The 24,732-nt window shown below is 29.6% G+C and overlaps 1 protein-coding gene across 1 annotated transcript in view; it reads left to right on the top strand.

Annotated features, from left to right (window-relative positions):
* The window catches only part of LOC135929122 (ras-related protein Rab-11A-like), a 38,830-nt gene extending 18,790 nt beyond the window's left edge, over positions 1-20,040 (top strand). Inside the window, exons 3-6 of the mRNA XM_065465636.1 lie at positions 3,918-4,021; positions 6,800-6,889; positions 7,210-7,290; positions 18,965-20,040. Of these exons, the coding sequence (XP_065321708.1) occupies positions 3,918-4,021; positions 6,800-6,889; positions 7,210-7,290; positions 18,965-19,095 (406 nt within the window). The 3' untranslated portion in view covers positions 19,096-20,040. The remainder of the gene's footprint in view (positions 1-3,917; positions 4,022-6,799; positions 6,890-7,209; positions 7,291-18,964) is intronic.
* Positions 20,041-24,732: the final 4,692 nt, after the last annotated feature.

The following is a 24,732-nucleotide window of genomic DNA, read 5'->3' as shown; positions in this document are numbered from 1 at the left end:
CTTTTATTCTAAAAATTCTGAATTATGGTTGTTATTTTAAAAAGTTAATTTTGATAATTTTTCTTTCAAATTCTTCTTTATAATGATAGAATGTGTACATTTTTTGGGAGGGGGGGGGGGTTGGGATCTCCTGGGAGAAAATTTTTATTAATTTAAAATATTTTACCTCAAGTCTGATACAATCTATGATTTGTTCCCATATTCTATTAAGAAATGGCGGTATTTAATATAGGATTCATGTTTTTAATACATAATTATTTATCTTCAATGAATTTTCTATATAATTACCAATGCTAGGAATGGAAAAAAATATTTTAAGCAGGGGGGGGGGGAGTGGGGTTTTATTTATTTTGTTTTTTTTTTAAATTGGAAAATAATATCGAAACGCTATTTTATATAATGTTTTTCAATATCTCAATATTCTTAGATAATCTACAAATATTTTGTTGGAAAGTTTTTATTATCTTAAATCGTTTAATAACTCATTTTGTTAAGCTTCATTTTTAAGTGATAAATATTTTCTTCTCCTTTTATTACAGTCTATTTGAATAACCTACAACTAATTTTTTCAATTATCTTTTATTCTAATTTTTGATCATTATATGATTTTATTTTTCTTTAATTTTTCTCACATAAAAATAATTTTTTTTATAAGATGGTTTTAATGATTTTATATATTTAAACAATTTTTGAGTACTATAATTTTATTTTCTCACCCTATAATAGATTATTTTAATTGAAAATGACTACCATTTAAAAGCTAAAATTTTTATCATATTTTTAAAAAATGTTAAGTATAGTTTTATTTAGACATCGAACCTTTTGAATGTATTCGGTTCCAGGAATAAAAAATTATAAAGGTTTAGGTTTGGTTCTGAGTAAGGAATTAAATTTTAAAAAGATTCAAGTAGTTTTTAGACCTTTAATTAAGATTCAGTAATTATTATTTTTATATAAAACTCATATATTACTATAAATAATTTTAATTATAATTAATATAGAAGAGTTAAATACAATTTAAAGTTAACCCAGAATTTTTTGTCAATTTTTATTGTTATATATTTATACGAACATTCTTATGTAAAATATCATCTACATTCTTTTAATTTTGTTCTTTGTGGTGGATTGAATATATTTCAATTCTTAAAATGATCTTTATAAGGAAATCTTTGTAGATGGGACACACATAGCCAATGTTGCTAATATAGTTTTTCAGTTGCTCTAATTTTATTCTTTCGTCGGGATAATTATTTTTGAACCAATAAAAGTGAATTATACCTTGCAAGTTTATATAAGATTTTGGGGATCATCATATAGGCATGCACAGAATGTCCCATATTTTAGATTTGTTTCCCATTATTTTATGGAAAAAATTAACTGTACTAAACTTTGTAAAAAGTTTGTTTCAATCGTTTTTTTAGAGAGAAGAATTGGGTTACATGTTTCATTTTTTTTAAACGATTGCTATATTTCTTATTTTTATAAATATAAATCATTGGTTATATAATATTGTAGATTACATTTTTTTAAAAAAAAATAATGCCTAGAGATAAATATGCTAAAGAGGTTACGATTACAATTTTTTTAAAAATATTTATCCTATAAAAACATAATTTTAACCGGTTTATAAAGGTTCAGTTGACTTTTTAAAAAATTTAAAATAGGTTCAGTTCTCAAGATTTGGTACATTTTAATTTTATGGTTCACTTTTGGTTAGGACTCTAAGTTGACTACAAACTTTTTTTTATAATAAATTGCTTTAAAATGTTTTATAATTTAATTTTCGAATATGAACCTACACATTTATTATTTGAGCAATATTATAACCAAATAAATTCTTTCTGGCGAAACATTAAAAATTTAAACAAAACCAGATTTTTTTAAATTTTAAATATCATTATCATTTAGAACGAGTAAGAGTAAGTGTATATCGAAAAAATTACATTTTTATATCAATTAATTTCACGAATCTTATAAAATATTCACATATATTCTGACCTATGAATTATCAATATTATTTATTTAACAATGATTTAGTATACCGAGAGAGCTCTTATAGAAAGAAAGCATATTATAATTTATTTTTAATTAGTTTTAAATAAAATATTAACTTTAAATTCAAAAAAATATATCGAGTTATAAATGCCCGGGGTGGCTTAAAAAATTTTAAGCAGAATCAAAGATGACACGCTCTGATATTTTATTTGTAATTGTTTAGCCTAACCATTGCTGATATTTTTTATTTCAAAATTTCACGGCACGTAACTTGGGATGGACTTTTAAACGAGCCTTGCAGATTAGACCGCTCTCTAAATAAATTTTGTATGTAATAAATCAGATAGGTCTCAAAATAGCTCTATATTTTAGCATAAATATAATAATATATATGGAATATTTTTATATAAAATAACTTTAATATATCTCATCATAATTAGCGCCATAATTTTTAAAGCATATTATTTATATTTACAATGTATTTAGAGGTTTTTCTCTATAAGTGTGGCCAGGATTTTGCTAGAGGGGACACTATTAAGTATGTTTTATCCTAAAAATTTTATTCGAGATCTTTAGGTCCACTTAATGTAGACCACTTCTATTAAAATTGAATATTACTTTACCATTATGAGAATGGTGAAATAATTTACCTTTAAGTATTTTATTTATAGAGACATTAACATGAAGATTTCTTTCCCTCCATTGTCAACATCCATGTTATAAGGATACTTCTTGAAGAGCATATAATTTTGTATTAAAATATTATTAACTTTTATAATAAATTTTACTTAGTTTTCATCCTATTTTGTAGTGTTGGAATTAAAACTGATTTTTAAAATATTAAAATTTAAAAAAAAAAAATTTAAATAAAATTGTTAAAATCACATTCTGATAATTAAATATATTATAATGGAAGAATTTTTTATGAATGCACTCATTAAATAGGTAAGAAAGAGTATTTCTATAACTGACGGCTCGGTATGATTCTTGAAAGTTAGTTGGCTCTTTTTGAAGAATATATTAAATTTTTTATGACTTTGATTCAAAGATAGGTGGTAATTAAAATCAATTTAAATATCGGTTACTCCATTTTTCTAAATATATATATATATCCAAATTATAAAACGATATTATATTGAATAAAATGCCCAAAAACTCATCAAAAATTTATTCTTTTGGCTGAATTTTTAAGGATGACAGTTAGGCAAATCGGTGATTTTTTCAACCATGGTGGCAAGCTGCTGTAAAAATTTTTTTAGAATCATGAATGGATAGGCTAAAAAATTGAAATTGGCTTTGAAAAGCCATGGGAGGGCAGCTTGGTTAAATAATCAGAAACAATGGATGGGCTATAATTCTTCCAAAAACCATTGGCAAATGAGCCAAACTTTTCAAAAAAGGGCTAATGATTTTTTTTCAAAAAGTGCTTTATTTTCTATATGCTCTGTCTGGGATGTGAAAGAGTTAATACTTGATCTAAGGTCATCCTATTAATGCTTCCAAATTTAGAGTTTGTGTTTTGCATTATGGTTTATCTAGTAAATTTGTAATGGAATTTTTTTTAAAAAATATGGTAATTTAAAAATAATATTCGAAAATACAAACAAAACAATAACGAAAAATGGTTAATTTTTTTTAAGGGCTATAAAACGAACCATTTGAAATGTAGCGCAGTCTTAGAAACGTCGGTCTCGGGTCTTTATCTTTATTAATAGGCCTCTGATTATAGCATTACTTTAACCTATTATTATAATCAATTAATAATTAGATATGTATTTTTTTAAATTTAATCTGACATTAGACAGAGACACACAACTGTGATCTTAAATAAAAAGGTCACTGGCAATCGATAGGATTGACTCGACCTTCACTACTTATATTAACTAAATGTTTTTTTAAATCAATCATACGCCTTGGTACAGATATTATAGGGGCGCCGTGGGAGCGTTACTCGTTTATGATATCGCTAAACATTTAACCTACGAGAATGTTGAAAGGTGGCTCAAGGAACTCAGAGATCACGCAGGTTTGTCATTTGTATATACATATCACATTATTTATTTTAAGTTTAATACTTACTCCTCTAGTCAATTGCTTTGACATTTGGTAAGTGTGATAGATTGACGAAGATAGAATGCCATCTAGGTTCCCCATCAAAAGTGAACTGATTTTACTCTTTGTTTGAGACGATGCCCGTATACGAAGATATGCCACTACTACTTAGCATCGATCCTTATAAAAAAAACGCATACTGCATATTTATTAATCTCAGGTTAGAAGCTATGTTCGTTTGAAAGCATACTCGGTTGGTAAATAGCATTATGCTTAAATTTTTTTATATTTTGATTAAAATAGAAAGGATTTCACAGATATGGGCGAAGGCATAGTGTTTTAATAATATTTAACTAAAAATTTTGAATTTTTTTTGCCTCTTCGTTTAATGGCGATTTCTAGATTAACCCAGGTGAGTCAGTTACCCCTCTGTTTTTTCTTCTCTATTTTTGAGGGACCATAGCATTAATATTTTTAAGATTAATTTTTCTCATATCGGCAGCTATCACATTTATCCACGTCTTAGACCTTCCTAGAGGTCTTAATCCTCCTGTCTTACGTTCCACCCAGCTTAGTTTATTTCTTCCCATTACTACTCCAATCACTTCTATTCCCATCCTTGTTTGCCTTGCTAGTTGTTACAAATCCGAACTAGCTCAGGGGCTTAATGTTATTTGGGAGAGCGTAACAGGAATCAAGATAAATAAAATCTATATAAAATAAACAAAGGATTAATCTTAATATTCAACGAACCTAAAATAATATGATATAAACTCTTTTAATTAATTTATCTTTATTAAATAACTGTATTAGCTTTTTTGTTTGGTAGAAGACTCTGAAATATTTCTTTCTATCAATAAATTAGGATTCTATAATGAACACAAAACAATTTCTCTTTTCTATGAAATTCCAACTGGTTTTTTATTGAAATAATTGAACAATATATATATTCATTTTTTTTATAATCATTTGAATATTAAACATAATAATTTTTCGAAGAAATAAACATATAAAAATAAAAATTCATCATTTAAATTAATGTTATTCCATAAAATCTAAAAATGTAAAATTTATCTTTGCATATAACAAATATAAGTACAACTATTTTTTAAACTAAATTTGCATAATACAACATCTCCCCCCTTTAATTCTCCCTTAACCCCATCGTGTTCGCCGATTCTACCATGTTCCTCCCTGGTGTACTCGAATTACTATTTGTGGTCAACTCCATACTTGGGCAAAACCGTAGTTTGTGTTCACCCCCGCACGCCCAGCAATCCAATCTCCTTCTTGTGCCATACGGTGCTGTTCTGCGACCACATCTCGTTGGCGCTTCTTGTAGCCAATCCCCGTATCTTTGTCTCGCCTCGTTCCTTGCTGCTTCTACCCATCTGTTTGATTCCTCCGAACCATCTACGTCTCTTATTTCTATCCTTATTATTTTGTTACCAACTCTAACATACGAGGCCATCTAAATAAACTACTTTATAAACATATATATATATTCTTCGAACTCCTATTTCTCTATACTACATTTAAATTTCTTCTCTAACTCTTTATAAAATATAAATCTCATAATTAAGAGATTCATAATTAGAAAGAAATAAATTGATGATAGACATAGTAGGAGAATCATAATTTGTAGGAAATAAAAGGGATGATAGACTTAATTATGAGATTTATATTTTATAAAGAGTTAGAGAAGAAATTAAAATGTAGTATAGAGAAATAGGAGTTCGAAGAATATAGATATATGTTTATAAAGTAGTTTATTTAGATGGCCTCGTATGTTAGAGTTGGTAACAAAATAATAAGGATAGAAATAAGAGACGTAGATGGTTCGGAGGAATCGAACAGATGGGTAGAAGCAGCAAGGAACGAGGCGAGACAAAGATACGGGGATTGGCTACAAGAAGCGCCAACGAGATGTGGTCGCAGAACAGCACCGTATGGCACAAGAAGGAGATTGGATTGCTGGGCGTGCGGGGGTGAACACAAACTACGGTTTTGCCCAAGTATGGAGTTGACCACAAATAGTAATTCGAGTACACCAGGGAGGAACATGGTAGAATCGGCGAACACGATGGGGTTAAGGGAGAATTAAAGGGGGGAGATGTTGTATTATGCAAATTTAGTTTAAAAAATAGTTGTACTTATATTTGTTATATGCAAAGATAAATTTTACATTTTTAGATTTTATGGAATAACATTAATTTAAATGATGAATTTTTATCTTTGCATATAACAAATATAAGTACAACTATTTTTTAAACTAAATTTGCATAATACAACACTAGTTTATCTCTCTCAGAGATACCCCATTTAAGCTTCGTGAATTACTTCCATTGCTCATGTTTTACAGTCATAACCTAACAACTCCTCACGCCGCTTATGTAAATAACTTCAGAGAGACGTTTTTATTTGTTAGAATAGACGTCTCAAATTCTTCCATGCTTGTCTGACTCTTGCCAACAACAGCATAATCTACACCTCCATCTGCCTTTAGCATGTCATTCAAATAGCAAAACTTTTCGCAGGGTTGAACCATTGCCAATATCTAAACCATTATTTTTTACGTTCATTATTATGTACCCATTTTACCCTTGTTCTACAAATAAATGTCCTCTTGCTAACAACATCCAAGACACACACATATGAACTTTAAATATATTTTGAAATAAATTGCGCCTTGAATAATTTTCAAATATGCCTCTCTTTATAACCAAATATTTTTTAAAAAATGGAATTTTAGACAACAATATTGTTATAATGCTAGTTGGCAACAAAAGCGACTTGAAACACCTGAGATCCGTTCCCTTAGATGAAGCCAAATTATTTGCTGGTAATGGTATCATTTCTTTTATATATAATAAGGTTATCTAGATAATGATAATGTTATAATAATTTTAATGTTTCTATAATCGTAAGTATACGCCACTCGCTTATATTTAAGCATAATTTAGCGAATAAAATGCTTTTTACCAAAAAATAATGTTTTAAATTTTGTTACGATTGCAATTTCTTTTACCTGAATATAAATTTTGAATTAATCTATTAAATATATTATTTGTGTAGTGTAATTAATTAATAAATAATTAATGATAAGAAATCCTAATTAACTCTTAATATATTAACTACTACATTTGTATACATTTTCTGTAGAAAAAAATGGTCTATCATTTATCGAGACGTCGGCTCTAGATTCTACCAACGTTGAAAATGCTTTCCAAACCATTCTAACACGTTAGAAATTGCCATTTGAAATATTTTTTTTACTATTAATTATATTTTTTTAAGAAAATACTTAAATTTAAATACATTTGTTTTTTCCTGCCTATTTTACGCAGTTTGGAGCTCTTGGATTTTTTGAAAAAGGTATTTTGATTCCCCTTCTTGACCTTTTAAAGAGGTCTTGATTGCTGTAATTATATTTGAAATTCTTGTACATAGTGCAAACTAATAAACAATGACAAAAAAAGCTTTATGGACTAAAGGTCTTCAATGGGTGTACAAGCCCACCCATCCAATATTTTTAAAAAAATTTAATCCACCTAGTCTAAAATTCTTTACCCACTCGCCCATCAGTCTAAAATTATAACCCACTCCACTCATATAAAATTTAAATAAGCTCACTCTTTCAATTTTGTTAAGCATCTAATTAAAAAAAATGATTTAGTTTCAGCGATAAATCCCTACAAAAATGTTTTATAATTTAGGTTATATTAAGAATAAAAAAATATTCAATTTGGATAAGAAATTGATCTATATGTAATAAGAAAAAATTAATATTTAATGATACTAAAAGCCTTCTGGCAATGCTTCCTCTATCAGAAGAAGCACTGATTAATCTAATAGCAATATTTTTCTAGCTAATCAGCTTTGATAAAAATTTTTCTTGTCTTTTCCATAAAATTAAAATATCCGTTTGAAGTATATTCTCTACTAGTGAAATATTTAAATAAAAAGTAAAACCATTGATAAGAAATAATAAAAAGGTAATTTAAATAGATTAAGTAAACTAAGTAGCCTAAATTCTTGCTAAATTTTACTAAATCTCGTTACTTTAATTTTGTTATGTCAATGGGTAATGGCCTCCTTTGTAACAGCCACTTGTTGCTTAATTTTGACGTGGGTTCTATCTATTTCAAACTTTGTATATATCTTATATATATTATTTAAATCGTCTTAATTCTCCTATATTGAATTGGTTTTTTACTATTATCCTTTTTTGTTTTATATATATATAAATATATTTTGTTTTTTTCTATTTTTACTTACGGTAGGTTTTTATTTCCTTTTATTTTTTTTTACGCAACATACATCAATTAAATTTTACAAAATAAAACATATCATCATTATTTTATTTCTTTTGCTTCCATTATATATTCACTTTCTACCCCATCATCGTTATTCATCACAAAACAAAAATAATAATAAATAATTTTTTTCCTTTTCGATAAAAAAAACATAATCATAATAATTCTTTCCTTTTCGATAAAAAAAACAATAATAATAATAATAAATAATAAAACTTTCATAATGTTCCTCAATAATGTTCCTCGTTATTTCTTTCATAATGTTCCTCGATATTGTTCCTCGACACGCCCCCTTTCAACAGACTCGATCCTCAACTACTCCTTCCAGAGACTACCCTACTCCAACTCCTCCACCACGATATCCAGCCATTCTCCCAGCTCCTCTACATCATCCAACACCGCCACCAGGTCTTGCCATTCTTCAGTTACTTCTACTCCTGTACTATCTCCTACCTGTTCTGATTCCGCGGTCCTATCTCCCCCCGTAATACCATTCAGTCCCTCACTCTCATCCGTAAAATCAATCATCGGCCATATCCTTGGTTCCTCGCTGGCTGCCGGCTCGATCCACTTCCCTCCTTCTGATCTCCTTATTCCCCGGACTTCGGCGACTGGTCTAGATTCGTCGCTCGTTTCCCGGATTTCGGCGCCCTGTCCGTATTCCTCGCTCGTTCCTTGCTCCTGCTCCGTGCTTGCCCCAAAACGACTGCTATTTGCCGCGTAGGCACTTCCTCTACCGTTGGGTGCACCGTCCGCCATTCTCTACTTCCCCCCGTCCTCTGCCAATTCCAGGGGCAGCTATATTGAATATGCCCTCGCTCTTGACACCAATAGCACCGTCTATCGTCCCTCACTCGTCTCATTGTACTGCGCCCGCTTCTCCATCCATTCCCCCTACTCCCTCGCCCTGTCCCTTGGGATCACATCCTGAATACTATTTCATAGTTCCCGTAAATCGAGCTTCTGGACAAACTCAGAGCGTGATTAGGATTCATTTGATTATTCACCTAAACATATTCTATATTATATACTTTTCCAAAATTCATACTCCTTACTGAATTCCCCAAGTCAAAGTAATCACTACTTTTATTTAATTTACACACAAAAAAATTATAATAAATTTTTTTTTTTTCAAAAAAAAAATTTCTTCTAAAAAAATTTTCTCCCTCCCCTATTTCTTTTCTTTTGGCCCACTGCCTCCTAAGCCTATGCTTTGCACGCCTAGTAATTAATTATCTTTTCATCAAATAATTTGGGACTGTGCCCTTTTCCCATCTCCAAATTTCCTTTCCAATAATATGCTTCCCAACAACATATCGTTCCAACTCTTTTGACATTTTACTTATCACAAGACAAAAATTAATTACATTTGTTACCAAAAAATATTTTTACATCATTATATATATTTTTTCTTTTATTTTCATCATACGCGATTTAATTGGGAAATGGCATACAGTCAAATACAGTTAATATAAAGTACAAATTGAAAATAAATCGTTGGGATACTATGGGAATCTAAGAATAGCAAATGATACATTTGTAATTTGATATAATACTAGGGAAGTATAAGAATAGCAAATGATACATTTGTAATTTGATATAGACAACAAAATTACCGGTAACACCTTGCCCATTTTTATTACCTTTCCTTTTCTATATACTCCTCTTTATCTTCACACACGCTGACTTCCCCTATTCCCACCTCCCCAACCTAAGTCCTTTGATCCGACCTAAGCCTTCCGGGGTCCATTCCTCTCTTTAACTGATCTCTGTGCCTCATGCCTTCTCTCCCATCTGAGAACCGTATCCTATGCAATTTGTGCCCCACGTTTTCTATGACCACACCGGATTCCCATTTCTGGTTACCCCCAAAAATTCTTGCCCAAACCGTTTGTCCCACCCCGAATTTACACACGTTATCCCCCGAATCCATCTCTGGGGGTATCTCTTGTTTCAACAAATCTAATTGAATGCGAGTTCTACGGCCCAAAAATTTTTCCGCCGGCAACAACTCCTCCCCTTTTCGACTATTATTATAATAGGCTACGGCCATCCATAGTTCCCCCCCCGCCATATTTCGATTTCTTAACCAACTTTTAACCAGAGCTACCATTCTTTCCGCTTGTCCGTTTGAGCTTGGATGATACGGAGGTGCTAAGACATGTTTTACCCCCATTTCCGTGCAAAATTTTTCAAATTGTCTACTCACAAAAGTGGGACCGCCGTCGGACACGATTGTCCTTGCTACTCCAAAACGAGCCCATAAATTCTTTAAGGTCTTTATTACAATTTGCGTAGTTAGCCCCCTTACTGCCTCGTACTCTACCCATTTGGAGTATGCATCTACCACAATTAAATATATTTGCCCCTCGAAGTCAAAGAAGTCGATGTGGATACGGCTGTGTAGTCTTGGGCCATACACTTTTCTTGTCTCTGTGAGGCATACTCGCCCACAGGTTACACATTTCACAGCTTCGGCTTATGTCCTCAATCTCTTTGTTCATTATCTGGCCACCATACATATTCTCGGCCCCATTGTTTCATTTTCTCAACTCCCTGATGCCCTGCATGAATCATTGCCAAGACCGAATCTCTCAATTTAAATGGTACTATACCCCGACTTCCCCGTACCACACAATCATCCACTATAGCTAATTCCTTTTCGATGTATTTAAAAACTTTATCTCCGTCGCTCCAAGGTTTTCGCCCCTTTATACACGCCTTAATTCGAGTCAATTCACGATCCTTTAGAGTTGCCCTTTTAAGTTCTGCCCACGTTATCGGTCCTCCCTTGGCTATTTTGACCATTGTTCGAATTAGTCCTTGCTCCTTTCCCTCCTCTATATCCTCTTGAGCCATTTCATATCCTTCTTCTCCAGCTCCACACCTAGAAAGAATATCTGGTAAACAGTTTTCCTTTCCCCGTCTATATTTCAATTGTACATCAAAACTTCCCACAAGTAAAAGCCATCTCTGTAACCGGGGCGACAGCATCAGTTCTTTTTTATCCTTTTTGAACAGGTGTACTAGCGGCTTGTAGTCTGTATATATCACGAATTGACGCCCAATCAAATACTCACGGCATTTCGTCAGTCCAAATATAACAGCCAATGCCTCCTTTTCAATCACAGAATACCTTGTTTCCGCGGCTCTGAATATTCTCGAGAAAAACAAAACCGGTTTTTCCATCCCATCTATATTATGCAGTAACGCGCCCCCTACTCCTTTAATCGATGCATCTACCGCCAACACCACCTCCAACTCTTTGTTAAAACACATAAGAATGGGCTCCCTTCCAATTCTAGCTTTCATTTCTGCAAATGCATTCTCTTGTTCTTCCTTCCAATCAAATTTTTCACCCTTCTTTAGCAAGGTATATAATGGCGCAGCTATTTGAGCGAATCCCTCTACGAATCGGTGGTAGTAATTTACCATTCCCAAAAAAGCCTGAACCTCAATTTTATTATGCGGTCTCAACATATTCTCGATTCCCGTCATATTTTTATCCAACGGTCTAACCTCTTTTCCCGTTATTTTATGTCCCAAATATACGACTTCCGTCACTCCTAAAACGCTTTTTTCGGCACTGGCCCACAAACCCTTCTCTTTAATTCTTCAGAACACCTCCTTCAATCTTTGCTCATGCTGTTCCGGAGTTTGCCCCATTACCAATACGTCATCCATATAATTATACGCCTTCCATCCCTTGAAAAACTGCAACCATAGTCCTCTGAAATATCGGAGCAGATACACTTAATCCAAAAGGTAACCTACAAAACGCAAATAACCCCTTGGGAGTAGTAATAGTTAACAACTTTCTTACTTCTGCTTTTACCCGCAATTGCAAGTACGCGTTGGAAAAATCAACTTTTGAAAAATATATACTTTCCTTCAAATTCGCTAAAATTTCTTCAATTCTCGGTAAGGGATATTTAACTTCTACGACCCAGGGATTTAGAGTCACTCGAAAATCAGCGCATAAGCGTAGTTGACCATTAGCTTTTTTCACAGGCACTAACGGCGTTGCCCATTCACTATATTCGACAGCACATATGATGCCTTTCTGTACCCATTTATCCAATTCCATTTCGACATCCTTCCTCCATTCAAACGGTACTCGCCTCAAAGCACAAAACTTTGGTACACATCCCTCTTTTAATTTGATATCTACTTCGTAATCTTTTAAACAGCCCAACTCTTCGTCAAAAATTTCTTGATAATCATCCTCTAATTTTCTTACTCCCTCCCTCATCCTGATTACTTCCAACTCTCCTTCCCGATTCCCACATGCCGTGTTTTGGCTCGGATTCTCCTTTGTCATTTCTTTTTTTATTCTATTTCCTTATTATCTTGCAACTTCCCTTTCCCTTCCTTTGCTCCATTATCGGTTGTCTCTTGGATCCTCCCCTCCCTGTGTTTGTCCTTTTCCTTACTCGCATACCCATAACTCCCCCCTCTAATTCTCCCTCGTAATTCCTTTTCCCCCCTCCCTTACAATTATTCTTTTCCCCTTCCCTGGTACAAATTTCTGCCCCCCTCTCCTCTTTACTATTACTCGCCCCTACTTCTCCCTTGGAATAATACGCCTCTATTTCTCCCTTAGAATTATCCCCCTTGGAATAATGTGCCTCTATTTCTCCCTTATAATTATTCCCCTTCGAATAATGCGCCTCTATTTTTCCCTTAGACTTATTCCTCTTAGAATTATACGTCCCTATTTCCCCCTTGAAATTATTCCCCATTTCCCCCTTATAATTATTCCCTATTTTCCCCTTATCTTAAAATTATTCGCTCCAATCCCTCTTATAAAATTATTCCTTTCCATTTCCCTTCCCCAATCTCCGCTTACCTCTCCACTATGATTATCTCTCCTGATTACCTCATTCCTAAACCTTACTCCCCGACCTCCATCCCTAATTTCTCCCCTCATTTCCTCAACTCCTTCCCGCTCCCAATTGAACATGTTCTCAATTCCGGGCAATACTTCCACGTCCTCATATGTCCTCCTCCCTTCTGTATCATCACTCACCATCAGCACGAATACTCCCCACCATGCAAATACCCCCCAAAAACTATACCATGGACCAATCCGGGTGATCCAATCCCACCCCAATACCGCTTCTACTCTCCTATTAATAATCCATAAGTCTAAAACCTCTATCCCTCCTTCCGTCCTTGCCTCTATTTCAACTCTTCCCATTACTGCTATTTGCGACCCATCGAATTGTCGTATTCTCAAGCCTTCATTTGCTATCATTCCATTGGGCCAAATACTCCTATATCTCGCATAACTCATTACTGAAATAGCTGCTCCCGTGTCAAATAGCATAGGTACCCTATTTCCATTGAAGTCTATTATTACCCTAGGACAAGGATCATGTATTACCTCGTCTTGTATCATCTTTACATTCCCAATTATATTTCTTTGTCTTCGTGAATACATTTTGTTTGTTTCCAATACCCCACTCTCTTGGCCCCGTGTATCTTTTTTTTACCATCATATAGTCACAAATTAGCACAATCCCTTGCCACATGTCCCCTTTCTCGACATCGGAAACATTCCACGGTTTGATCTTCAACTCCCTCCGGAAATACTCCTCTTCTCCCAACTCTGGCATCCTCAATGGTTCGCACAGTTGAAGTATTAGGTCCCATTACTTTCTGGGGAAAACCTCCTCGAGTATTATAATTTCCCGTGTTACATTCTTCCTTCTTGTGACCAAATCTTCCGCAACCCGCGCATCGTAATTTATCTTGTTTTCCTGGACAATAAGGGGCTATATGACCAAATCTACCACATTCGAAACACTTTGCCTCCCTACAATCTCTGACCATATGTCCTTGTCTTCCACAATTATAACAATTCATTCTTCCCCTCACTCTCGAATCAAAACTGGGTCTTATTTCCCCTCCACGTCCCTGAGAATCCTCTCTAGGTCCCCTATAAGGTCCCAACCTTTTATCACTATATACCTCCCTCCCATCAGGCCTACTTATTAATTTATCCACTTCACTCTCTGTCCATCCATTAATTAATTCTTGAACCGGCAACCATGTTACCTTTCCCATAACATCCTCCTCTCCATTATGCCCCTCTATTGTTAATGTCTGGCCCTTTATTCTCACGCTACGACTCTTTTTGACTCTTCTACCCCAAATCAAACTACACATCCAAATCCCTAATATGAGTAGTGCTCCCACAATATTATATTGTAATTCCCAACATTTCATAAATTTAAAAGTTTTCATTTTCTCTCTACAAAAAGTTAACTAACACTTTTAATATACAGAGTTTAACAATTTGCAACGTTAATAAATAAAATACTATGAGAATTGTAAACAAACTAAAGATGCAGCTATACATATATCTTGTATGCCGTACAAAAATTTATTAATCCGGTTTTCCTTTTTTTTTAAAACCCCTTTTTTTTATGTTTCCTTATTAGTATAAATTCAGGTTTTCCTTCTTTTTTAAAACCTTTACAATGTTTCCTTATTCTTATAAATTCCGGTTTTCCTTTTTTTTTAAACCTTTTACTATGTTTCCTTATTTTTATAACTTCAGGTTTCCTTCTTTTTTAAACCGTTTACTATGTTTCCTTATTCTTATAATTTCAGGTTTCCTTCTTTTTTAAACCGTTTATTATGTTTCCTTATTCTTATAATTTCAGGTTTCCTTCTTTTTAAAACCGTTTATTATGTTTCCTTATTCTTATAATTTCAGGTTTCCTTCTTTTTTAAACCGTTTATTATGTTTCCTTATTCTTATAATTTCAGGTTTCCTTCTTTTTTAAACCGTTTATTATGTTTCCTTATTCTTATAATTTCAGGTTTCCTTCTTTTTTAAACCTTTTACTGTTTTCCTTTTTTAAAATAAACTTTTTCCCGTAAAATGTCGGGGTCACCACTATTTAAATCGTCTTAATTCTCCTATATTGAAATGGTTTTTTACTATTATCCTTTTTGTTTTATATATATATATAAATATATTTTGTTTTTTTTCTATTTTTACTTACGGTAGGTTTTTATTTCCTTTTATTTATTTTTTTTACGCAACATACATCAATTAAATTTTACAAAATAAAACATATCATCATTATTTTATTTCTTTTGCTTCCATTATATATTCACTTTCTACCCCATCATCGTTATTCATCACAAAACAAAAATAATAATAATAAATATTTTTTTTCCTTTTCGAAAAAAAACATAATAATAATAATTCTTTCCTTTTCGATAAAAAAAACAATAATAATAATAATAATAAATAATAAAACTTTCATAATGTTCCTCAATAATGTTCCTCGTTATTTCTTTCATAATGTTCCTCGATATTGTTCCTCGACATATATAATCTCCATAATCATAACACGATCGTTTTCGTATCTCCCTAATTTTAAATTTAAGGAGACTATTTAGTGCAATGTTAATTTTATCTACATAATCAAGATCGTTTTCGTATCTCCCCTAATGTATTTTAAATTTAAGGAGACTATATAATGTAATGTTAATTCTTTGCTCTCTACAAGAATCGAACCCGAGCCTCCCGTTTCAAAGGCATTTCTTTACCGCATACACCAACTTGAATATAAATAAATTTAAAATATAAATATATTAAAGTTTCACGGATGCACCAATTTGAATATAATTAAATTTAAAATATTAATTATATAGATTTTGAATAGTAATTATTTAGTTTGTGTGTATGGTATTAAATATACTTTATTAATAAATATATATAAATATTAAAATTTAAGAGTAAAAGAGGTAAAATTGTTGCAATGTTTACTGTGAGCATGTATTAGAAATATCGAAATTTAAAAATGTGATGAAAATCATATTGGATTTTAAAATAGAGGTGCTTTAAGATTTTTGAATTTTAAATGGGTTATAGATTGGTCTGAAATTTTTTTTGCAGACATTGCCAGGCCTGATCAAAAAACCATGTTCCATGCAACTTTCATAAATTAATTAATAGTTGACATTTTTAAAATTTTGCCTGTGTATTGAATGCACTGAATACACACCTAATATTATACATATTTCTGAATATTTAGGGGTAAACTCTTATCTATCAAGAATAAATTACAAATTCAAATAAATAACATAAATAGATAGGAAAATTTTATATATTTACTCATAACTTCATAATTGTAGAATGTATGTTATTCATAACTTACTATAACATTTTTGAATAAATGTATAACCTTTTTGTTTTACTTATATATAATTTGATTATGATTGAAGTTTACCTCCTATTATTTGTTAATTTAGACATATCTTTTTATTTTTTCTATTGTATTTAATAATAATTTCTTAAATTTAATTTTATATTTTGTAAATAAGTAATAAATCATTTGGTTTGTTTAAAATTTAAATTTGGATGATCATATTTTCAGAATGGTACTTTAATATGAATTTCATATAAATACCAGGAGCTCACCAGTAGAATCATAGGTAAATCAGATATTTACCCTTCATTTGATGATAATTTTGAAATTAGACAGATTTAATTAAACCCCTTACATCAGACCTATTTTTCTGGATCAAAAATTATTTGGGTTTTCCTAGGCTTGGGAAATATTTATCACCATTAGTATGGACTTGGACATAGCTTGAGAAACATTTTTCATAATTATTATAGTCTAAGATTCCTGTAAATTTTTTAATTTTAAATATGGGCTAGAAATTTGCCTGAAAATTTCTTTTGAAGACATGGCAAGGCCTGATCAACCAAGGCCCATGCAACTTTTATATTCTTATTGTATTTTTAAATGCATTGTGACTTTTTATATATTTTATTTCACTCCTCAATTATCAAAATTAATATGGTCTTATGCGGGTTTGAGAAAACCAAGTGCGAGGACCTGGCTTGGGAATTTTTTTAATATTAGGCATAAATGTAATATTTAACACAGAATATTTATATGGCCCTCAGATAAAATCTAATTTAAATATATTTTTATTCAAAAAAATAGTATGCACTCTTAGTCTTAATGGGTTGGCCTTGGTTGGGGTGAGCTGGGTTAAAATAGACTAAAAATAGTTTTTAGAGATTTACCTATCTCCAGGCTTGGAAAACAAATATAAATTACTATAAGTTGGCCAGGTTTGAGAAAATTATTATGGGTTGGGCTGGGCTTTGAAAATTTGAATTTTGATTGTATTTTTAAATTCATTATGATTATTTAAATATTTTATTTCAGTTCTTTAACTGCCAAAATTATTATGATCTTTCATTGGGCTTGGAAGAATTTTTCATAATTAATATGGCTTTGGACTACCTGGGAATATTTTTTAATATTAAATATTAGGTATAAGTAATCAGTAATATTTAACAAATAATATTGGTATTATCAAATGCTTTAAATTTATTTTTACTCAAACCATAGCACTTAGTTTAATGGATTAAACCTGGCCTGAAGGGATGAGGAGGTAAGAAGATTAAAAATTGGATATTATTTTCAAATAACAAGTAACATGCATAAAAATAAGAAGAAAATTTTCATTCCCCGTCATTTTTGAAGGGCTATCTACTAGTAATTTAATAATCTTATTGAATTCTCTCATTTGTAGAAATGGGTCACGTTGATGTTATATTTCTCAATGAAATCCAACATGTTTCATATATTTTACCTAATTAATTTCTTCCAACGACAAAATCTTCAGTTATCTTTACTTTGGTACTAAAAATGTTGAAATTTCATGGAGCAGTTTACTTAAATGATTTTAAGAAACTAAAAGTTGTAAAATTTTTAACTCATCCACCCTTTAAATATTTTTCTTAACCTACGCATCCATTCTTTAAAAATTTAACCCGCTTTCCTGCAACCTGCCCAATGCAGACCTCTAATATAGATCCAATAAAACGAATCGCCTAACATTTCGAGCAATTTCCGCCTGTATAAAGTAGTTGCGCTTTTGTTAGGAACAGATTCTCATGAAATTTTTAAAATGGAGGTTGAGTTTCCTGTTCTTACAAATTATAAGATATAAGTTCTGATAGTTTTTAGATATGTCATGGCTATGAAATTTTGCTTCCAAACTCAGATTTTTTAAAATATTTAACACTTTCCGAGATCAACAAACTTCTTTGTTCGAAATTCGACTTCTACTGTTTTCTGTTATTGTAAATAAATTCCTTAAATCTATTTTTACCTGATTTTATTTAACCCAACGTCTAAAGTATCGTATTACATTCTTGAAAAGTAAATCTTCCTTAAATAAAATGATAATATATATTATATAGTACAGGATTTGAACAGATATTCTTTTGGACTTTGTTACAAATTAAATTATTTCCACTAAATATTTTTTAAAATATTTTCTTATAAGAAAAAAACACCTGATTTATTTTATCTTGCTTTGCAGCGCTCATATTTTTTTTATCGAACCGATATTTTTATTAAATTTTTTCGGATCGAATTTGGATCTTTAAAAAAAATGGAACAAACAAATATTGTATCGGACAGGATTTGGAAAAATAATGTCCAATGCAGCTCGGACCAATTTTTTTTCGAATGTTTGAATAAACTAGATAAACCAAAAACCAAATTTTGTTAATTTTCTATATTAATATTATCTTTTGTTGGGGATGACAGAAATTTACACCAACATATCGCAAAGGCAGATCAGGGACAGTCCCGACGATGACCACGCGCCTTCTTCGAACGTCCAAACGATTAGCGTCGCGCCTACCGACGTTCAATCCAAGAAAAACAAATGCTGCTAACTTCTTATTTTTTTAACAAAAAATATTTCGATTTTTTTTATTCCCCTTTTTAAATAATAAAATGCCGAGAACTTTTTTTAAAAAAAATGTCAACATTTCCATGCCTCGAATTGTAATAAAAATAATGGAAAATTGGCTAAAATTCATAACGACTGAAACAAAAATTAATTTTATTCCCCCCCCCCTACATACATACAGTTCTAAACGAATTCACGGTTTTAAAATTGTAATTTACTATTAATATCTTTATAGATTAACAGTTTCTAATATCATTTTTTTTACTATCATTTCTTCATCCAATTTTATTGTTACCCTGATTAACGTCAATTACTGATCTTTTCATATCAACTCAACCTTGTATAAAATATTTGGAAAAGAAAGAAGTATATTTAAGGCAAATTACTTACGCAAATATTTTTTGATCAGCTTAGGACTTTTATATCGTTCAATGTAACTTATAACACTTTCCATTTTACTTTAAAAAAAATTCACTCATGAAATTGGCTCAAAATTTCCTTGGTTATAAATTATTTATTTAAAAATAAACTTTATACTAGAATTAGATCTTTATTTCTCATCTTAATCATTAAAAATAAATATGCCTTACTAGATAATATTCTGATATTTATTTTATATTCATATTATATCATGATTATTTAGGTTTTATGCCTACGAATGATTCTTGAATTCATCTTGATCGCATACCATATTCTTATTTTAAAATTTTCTTTTTTTATAAATAAATTATTGCAAGTACTAATTTCATTTATTATAATATTATCTGTAATATTTATATTAGTTTGATTTAATTTTAAAAATACTTATAATATTATCATCAAGAGCCTATTAATTTTTTACAACATTATTATACTATATTTCTGAATATATATATCCATATCAAGGGAAACAATACAAAATCTTATGGCAAGCTATTATTATGTATTGTTTGTTTTTTTATTAATAATTTATATTTTGAAAATAAACACATTATATATAATATTGATAATTATGGAGTAAAAATTGATACTATACTATATATTTATTTATACCTCAATTTGTGAATCGAATAGATATATTAAAGCAATATACTATTTTTAAAAATAATCGGAATACTAATAATTCAAAATGGAGTACAAAAAAGTGACTTATAGATAGGCCTCATGGGTGCCCACAGCAGTGATCACATATTTTATTTTATTTTTGTAGGAAAAGTCACTTAAATATGATAATTCTACCAAACCCCAAAATTATCAAAAATAATCTTTAAAGACAAATTCAAACTTAAAAAATATAAATAATCCTTTTTTATCAATAAGAAAAGGAACCCCATAAATTTACAAAATTTATGGTTAAAATTAATTGTTTATTGCCTACAAAATAATAACAGTTATTACCTAATGTATTAGATATTTTTTACCCAGCCAATCTTAGGGAACGAAATATATGGATAAGCTCAGATGATCCTTCAAAATATGTTATCGCTTAGTTAAAGCATAAAATAAACCTTTTAGTTTTTATATGGTTACAAATATTTGAGTTTGAAATATTTTACTATCATTTATATTATTTACAATACCTACCCCAGCTCTATCATTTGCTAATTTTGAAGATTAATAACAGAAATATTTCAAAATAAAATACATTACAATATTATTTCATTTATGTTAGTTCAAATTAATATAATAAGATTCCAAATTTTTGGGTTTGAGCTTCGCTTTATTTCATATTATAAAATTTTGCAATTTTTTTTCCTAGAATATTAATATGTATATTATTACTAGTTTTACCTTTTTGGAGCTCAATTTTGTATTTCTTGTAAAGTTTATAATGAACAATTCTAAAATAAAAAGCGATTCATAAATATCATATTCATTTTCTAGCCTATTATAGGCATAGGCGTAATATGTTATTGCTAGAAGAGATAAATTTATAAAATATCGGTAAAAAATTTAAGATATATTTTTTCGGATTTAATAGAGAACACACTATATTAATAAATCAGATTATTAATATTTATGAAAGATTTTGTTTTTTGAAAATTTCTATTTTTTGTTTTTTTTAATATTTTACTTCTATAATGCAGGGATGCGGTTCGGTTCAGTTTAAGGTTAAAAAAATAGGTGGGTTGGGTTCAGGGAAATATTTTTGAACCCGGGGTTGTTCCGGGTTCAGATTGGTTTTAAGAATTTTTGAATTGATTTAAAAAATATTCTATATAAATAAATTTTTTATTTTATTTATAGGCAAAATTTAGTTAAAAATACAAAGCATAGTCATGTATAGATTTGAAAAATTTTATTTAGACGTATTTTTTTAAATTAAAAATATCTAATATAATAATTATTACTTTGACTTGTTCACTTTCATTTTCTTCTAATTAATAATCTTTGAGAATAAGTTAAAAACTGAATATATATGGTGTAAATAAATTTAATTGCTTAAAATTTATTAACAATCTTTGAGAATAAATTTTAAAAAATTTAAAAATGGAGTAAATGAATTAAGTTGTCTCTTAAATCGGCTCTGAGTCGATTAATAACACTACCAGGCCATATTTCAATTTTATAATATATACCCGGGCTGGTCCTGAATTTTTTTTTATCAATAATTATATTTTCATTTGTTTCGAATAAGAATAATAATTTATTCGTCTAAGTCGTTTGGTTTGATTAAATCAAATTTTAGGTTTAGTTTTTTTTAAAAATTTTAATTAAAACCATCTTAATTACAAAAAGAAGAAAAAAAACGTAAGATTTATAATGGGTAGTCATTTGAAAATATTTTGGGATATTTTATCAATTAAAGGGAAATTTTTTGAATCGCCTCATTTTTTAAAATAGAGTATGCCAATATTTATCATCAAATTTAAAATTTTTATTAGCTTATTCACCCTAGATGTTAGTTATAGTTTAATAATCTATTAAAGTCAATTTATATCATTTTCTTAAAATTTTTAATAATTTTTTCATTCCACTTTATACCCATTCATGTTCTTAATAGATAGCAGAATAGATGGTAAAAAATGGAATATTTTGATTCATATAATTTGAATTAAATAACTATCATTTGTTTTGTATTAAATTACAGCTATATCCATAATTGCGAAATCAAACATGAAATATTCTGTTGTAAAATAAAACACAAAGGAAATAAATTCGCCCATTAAACGATCCCACTGCCCTTTTTTCTAAAGAATAAGTTCAGCGCTCTTTACTGAACTGTCTTATTATTTCTAACTTCCCTATTACATTTGTTTAGAAATATGTAGATATTAAACCTATTTAAATATATAGAATTTTTGTAGAATATTTTGAAAATCATAATTATGAATTCTCTAGTCTATTCGAATTCTACATTTATCTATAAATTTTAAAGGAAAAAATGTATCAAAAAAAAGTTTTAAAACATTTATCGAATAAAAAAAATGATTAATTTTGAAAATAAAAACGATATTATCGCTGATAAATTTTTAGGCTCAAACATTATATACAAGTTTTCTAAACACGAAATTTTTAACGTCATTATATTTTTATATACTTTTGAATTTCAAAGACCTAGATTCATATATGCCTTAAAGAAACATTTTCCAGTCGTCCTTGCAGTTCTCCCATCTACTCATTAATATAATATATCTTTAGATTAAATTGGATTGAAATTCTATCTTTCTTTCTTTCTCTCGCTATAAAATATTTATAAAATGAACTCAAGGGCTGAAGATTCCTACTATCCCCATATGATTCTTGGCAAATCAAAAAATCCTTATTATTTTTTTGACATTTAACTTATTGATTACTATAAATTGGATAGCGACTAATATAAATAAAAGTCAATATTATAAATAAAATATTTATCTATTTTTTGGGGTTCGCCTAAAAGCCTTACCAAATTTTGAATAACTGTAATAATTATTTAAATTTCTGATTTTAAAAAATCGAGGTTTGTGAGGTTTTTCTTTTCTAGGATTATTATAAATAATTTCTTTTTTAGATATCTCTGAATCATAAAAATATAGTTATTATGAAATACGCAACAATCATTCGATAGTTATATTAATTCTAAATATCATCATTAGATTATTTAAATTGAAAAAAATTATATATACTATGTCTAATTTTGAGAAATATTTATATCGGTGAGAAAACATTACTTAATAATTGTTAATAACACTACCTGTTAATTGAAAATTACAAAATTAAATGTATTATATTTTCATCCACTCTTGGAATTTCAATTATTGTATTTGGAGTATTTGAGTTGGATTCGAATTAGTTGGTATATTGCTTTTCCTTTGGATATAAACAACTAAATCTTACTTAAAGGTCTTTTTACACTTTTAAGAAATTCATCATCATCTGCGGCATCCCTTTCCAAATTACTTTGATTAGTTACATTTAGATTTTATTTGGAAATTAAAATATGCTTTTTCCTTTTGAGCAATCCCCAAAATCCTTTGGAATGGGCTTTTTTTAACCATCTTTCATCTCATCGGATAAGTAGGCGTTTTCGTTAGATATATATTTTTCGTCTTTTATGGCCTCTGATTTTTATTTGAGGAACGTTAAAATATATTTAATAAATTGCTAAATTTTAAAATTATTTTATTAATAATAGATTTATAATGTTTGCTTATGATTTATGGCTTATCCAAGGTGCTAAACATTTACATTAACTAGTGCTTTGATAGAAGAAAAGGTATGAGACAAAGTATTATAAATATTTACAATAACATACAATGCTTATCAATTAAAAATAACAAAATTATTTATATTCTACTTTCATCTTCTTTTGGCGTTTCTATTATTGTATAATAGATCGGATTTGAATTAAATTAACTATATCATTTTTCAATTGTGTGTTATCACTAAAATCTCCTGATAAAGGTTTTGTCACAAGTACAGCGGAAGTGTTAGCGGATTCTTTAATTTGTATTTTTGTGATATTTATAACAACTTATAATAATTTGTTATACAATAATAAAAACATTTTAATTAAATACAGTATTTTAAAATGGTTTTAGTAATTTTAAGTTAATATGTTCGATTATTGTTCTTGGCAAATCTACAATTCGAAACTACTATTTTTACCACTATTTTGGGGAATGGAGGGGGCATTGGGAAAATGTATGAATGAAGCATTATAAAATGATTTATTATTAGTTAAAAAAATTTAAATTTATAAAATGGTATTTTACTTCCACACTCTACCATACTTTCCAAATTTGGTTTTGATATAGAAGTTACAGATCCCTTTTTCCGCCGGGTGCCCCAAACCCGTTGGTGTAGGTTTCCTTTAACTCCTTTTTTCGAACTAACTTGTTTATTCATGATGTCATTTGAAGTATCTAATTCGATTTTATGACAAAGGATTTTTATATGACATACGTTAAAAAATATTTAATAAATTTCTAAATTTTAAAATAATTTTATTAATACTACTAGGTTTATAATGTTTGCTTATGATTTGTGGCTTATCCAAGGTGCTAAACTTTTAAATTTACTGGTGCTTTGATAGATGAAAAAGTTATGATAAAATGTACTATAAATATCTACCTTAACTTACACTGCTTATTAAGTAAAATTACAAAATTATTTGTATTCTACTTTCATCTCCTTTTGGCTATTATTGTATTTTAAATCG

This window comes from Gordionus sp. m RMFG-2023, chromosome 4, assembly GCF_954871325.1.
Source record: "Gordionus sp. m RMFG-2023 chromosome 4, tfGorSpeb1-WG-v2, whole genome shotgun sequence".
NCBI classification, from domain to species: domain Eukaryota; kingdom Metazoa; phylum Nematomorpha; class Gordioida; order Chordodea; family Parachordodidae; genus Gordionus; species Gordionus sp. m RMFG-2023.
Note: the sequence above shows the minus strand (reverse complement) of the source record. Positions and strands in the feature narration are given on the sequence as shown.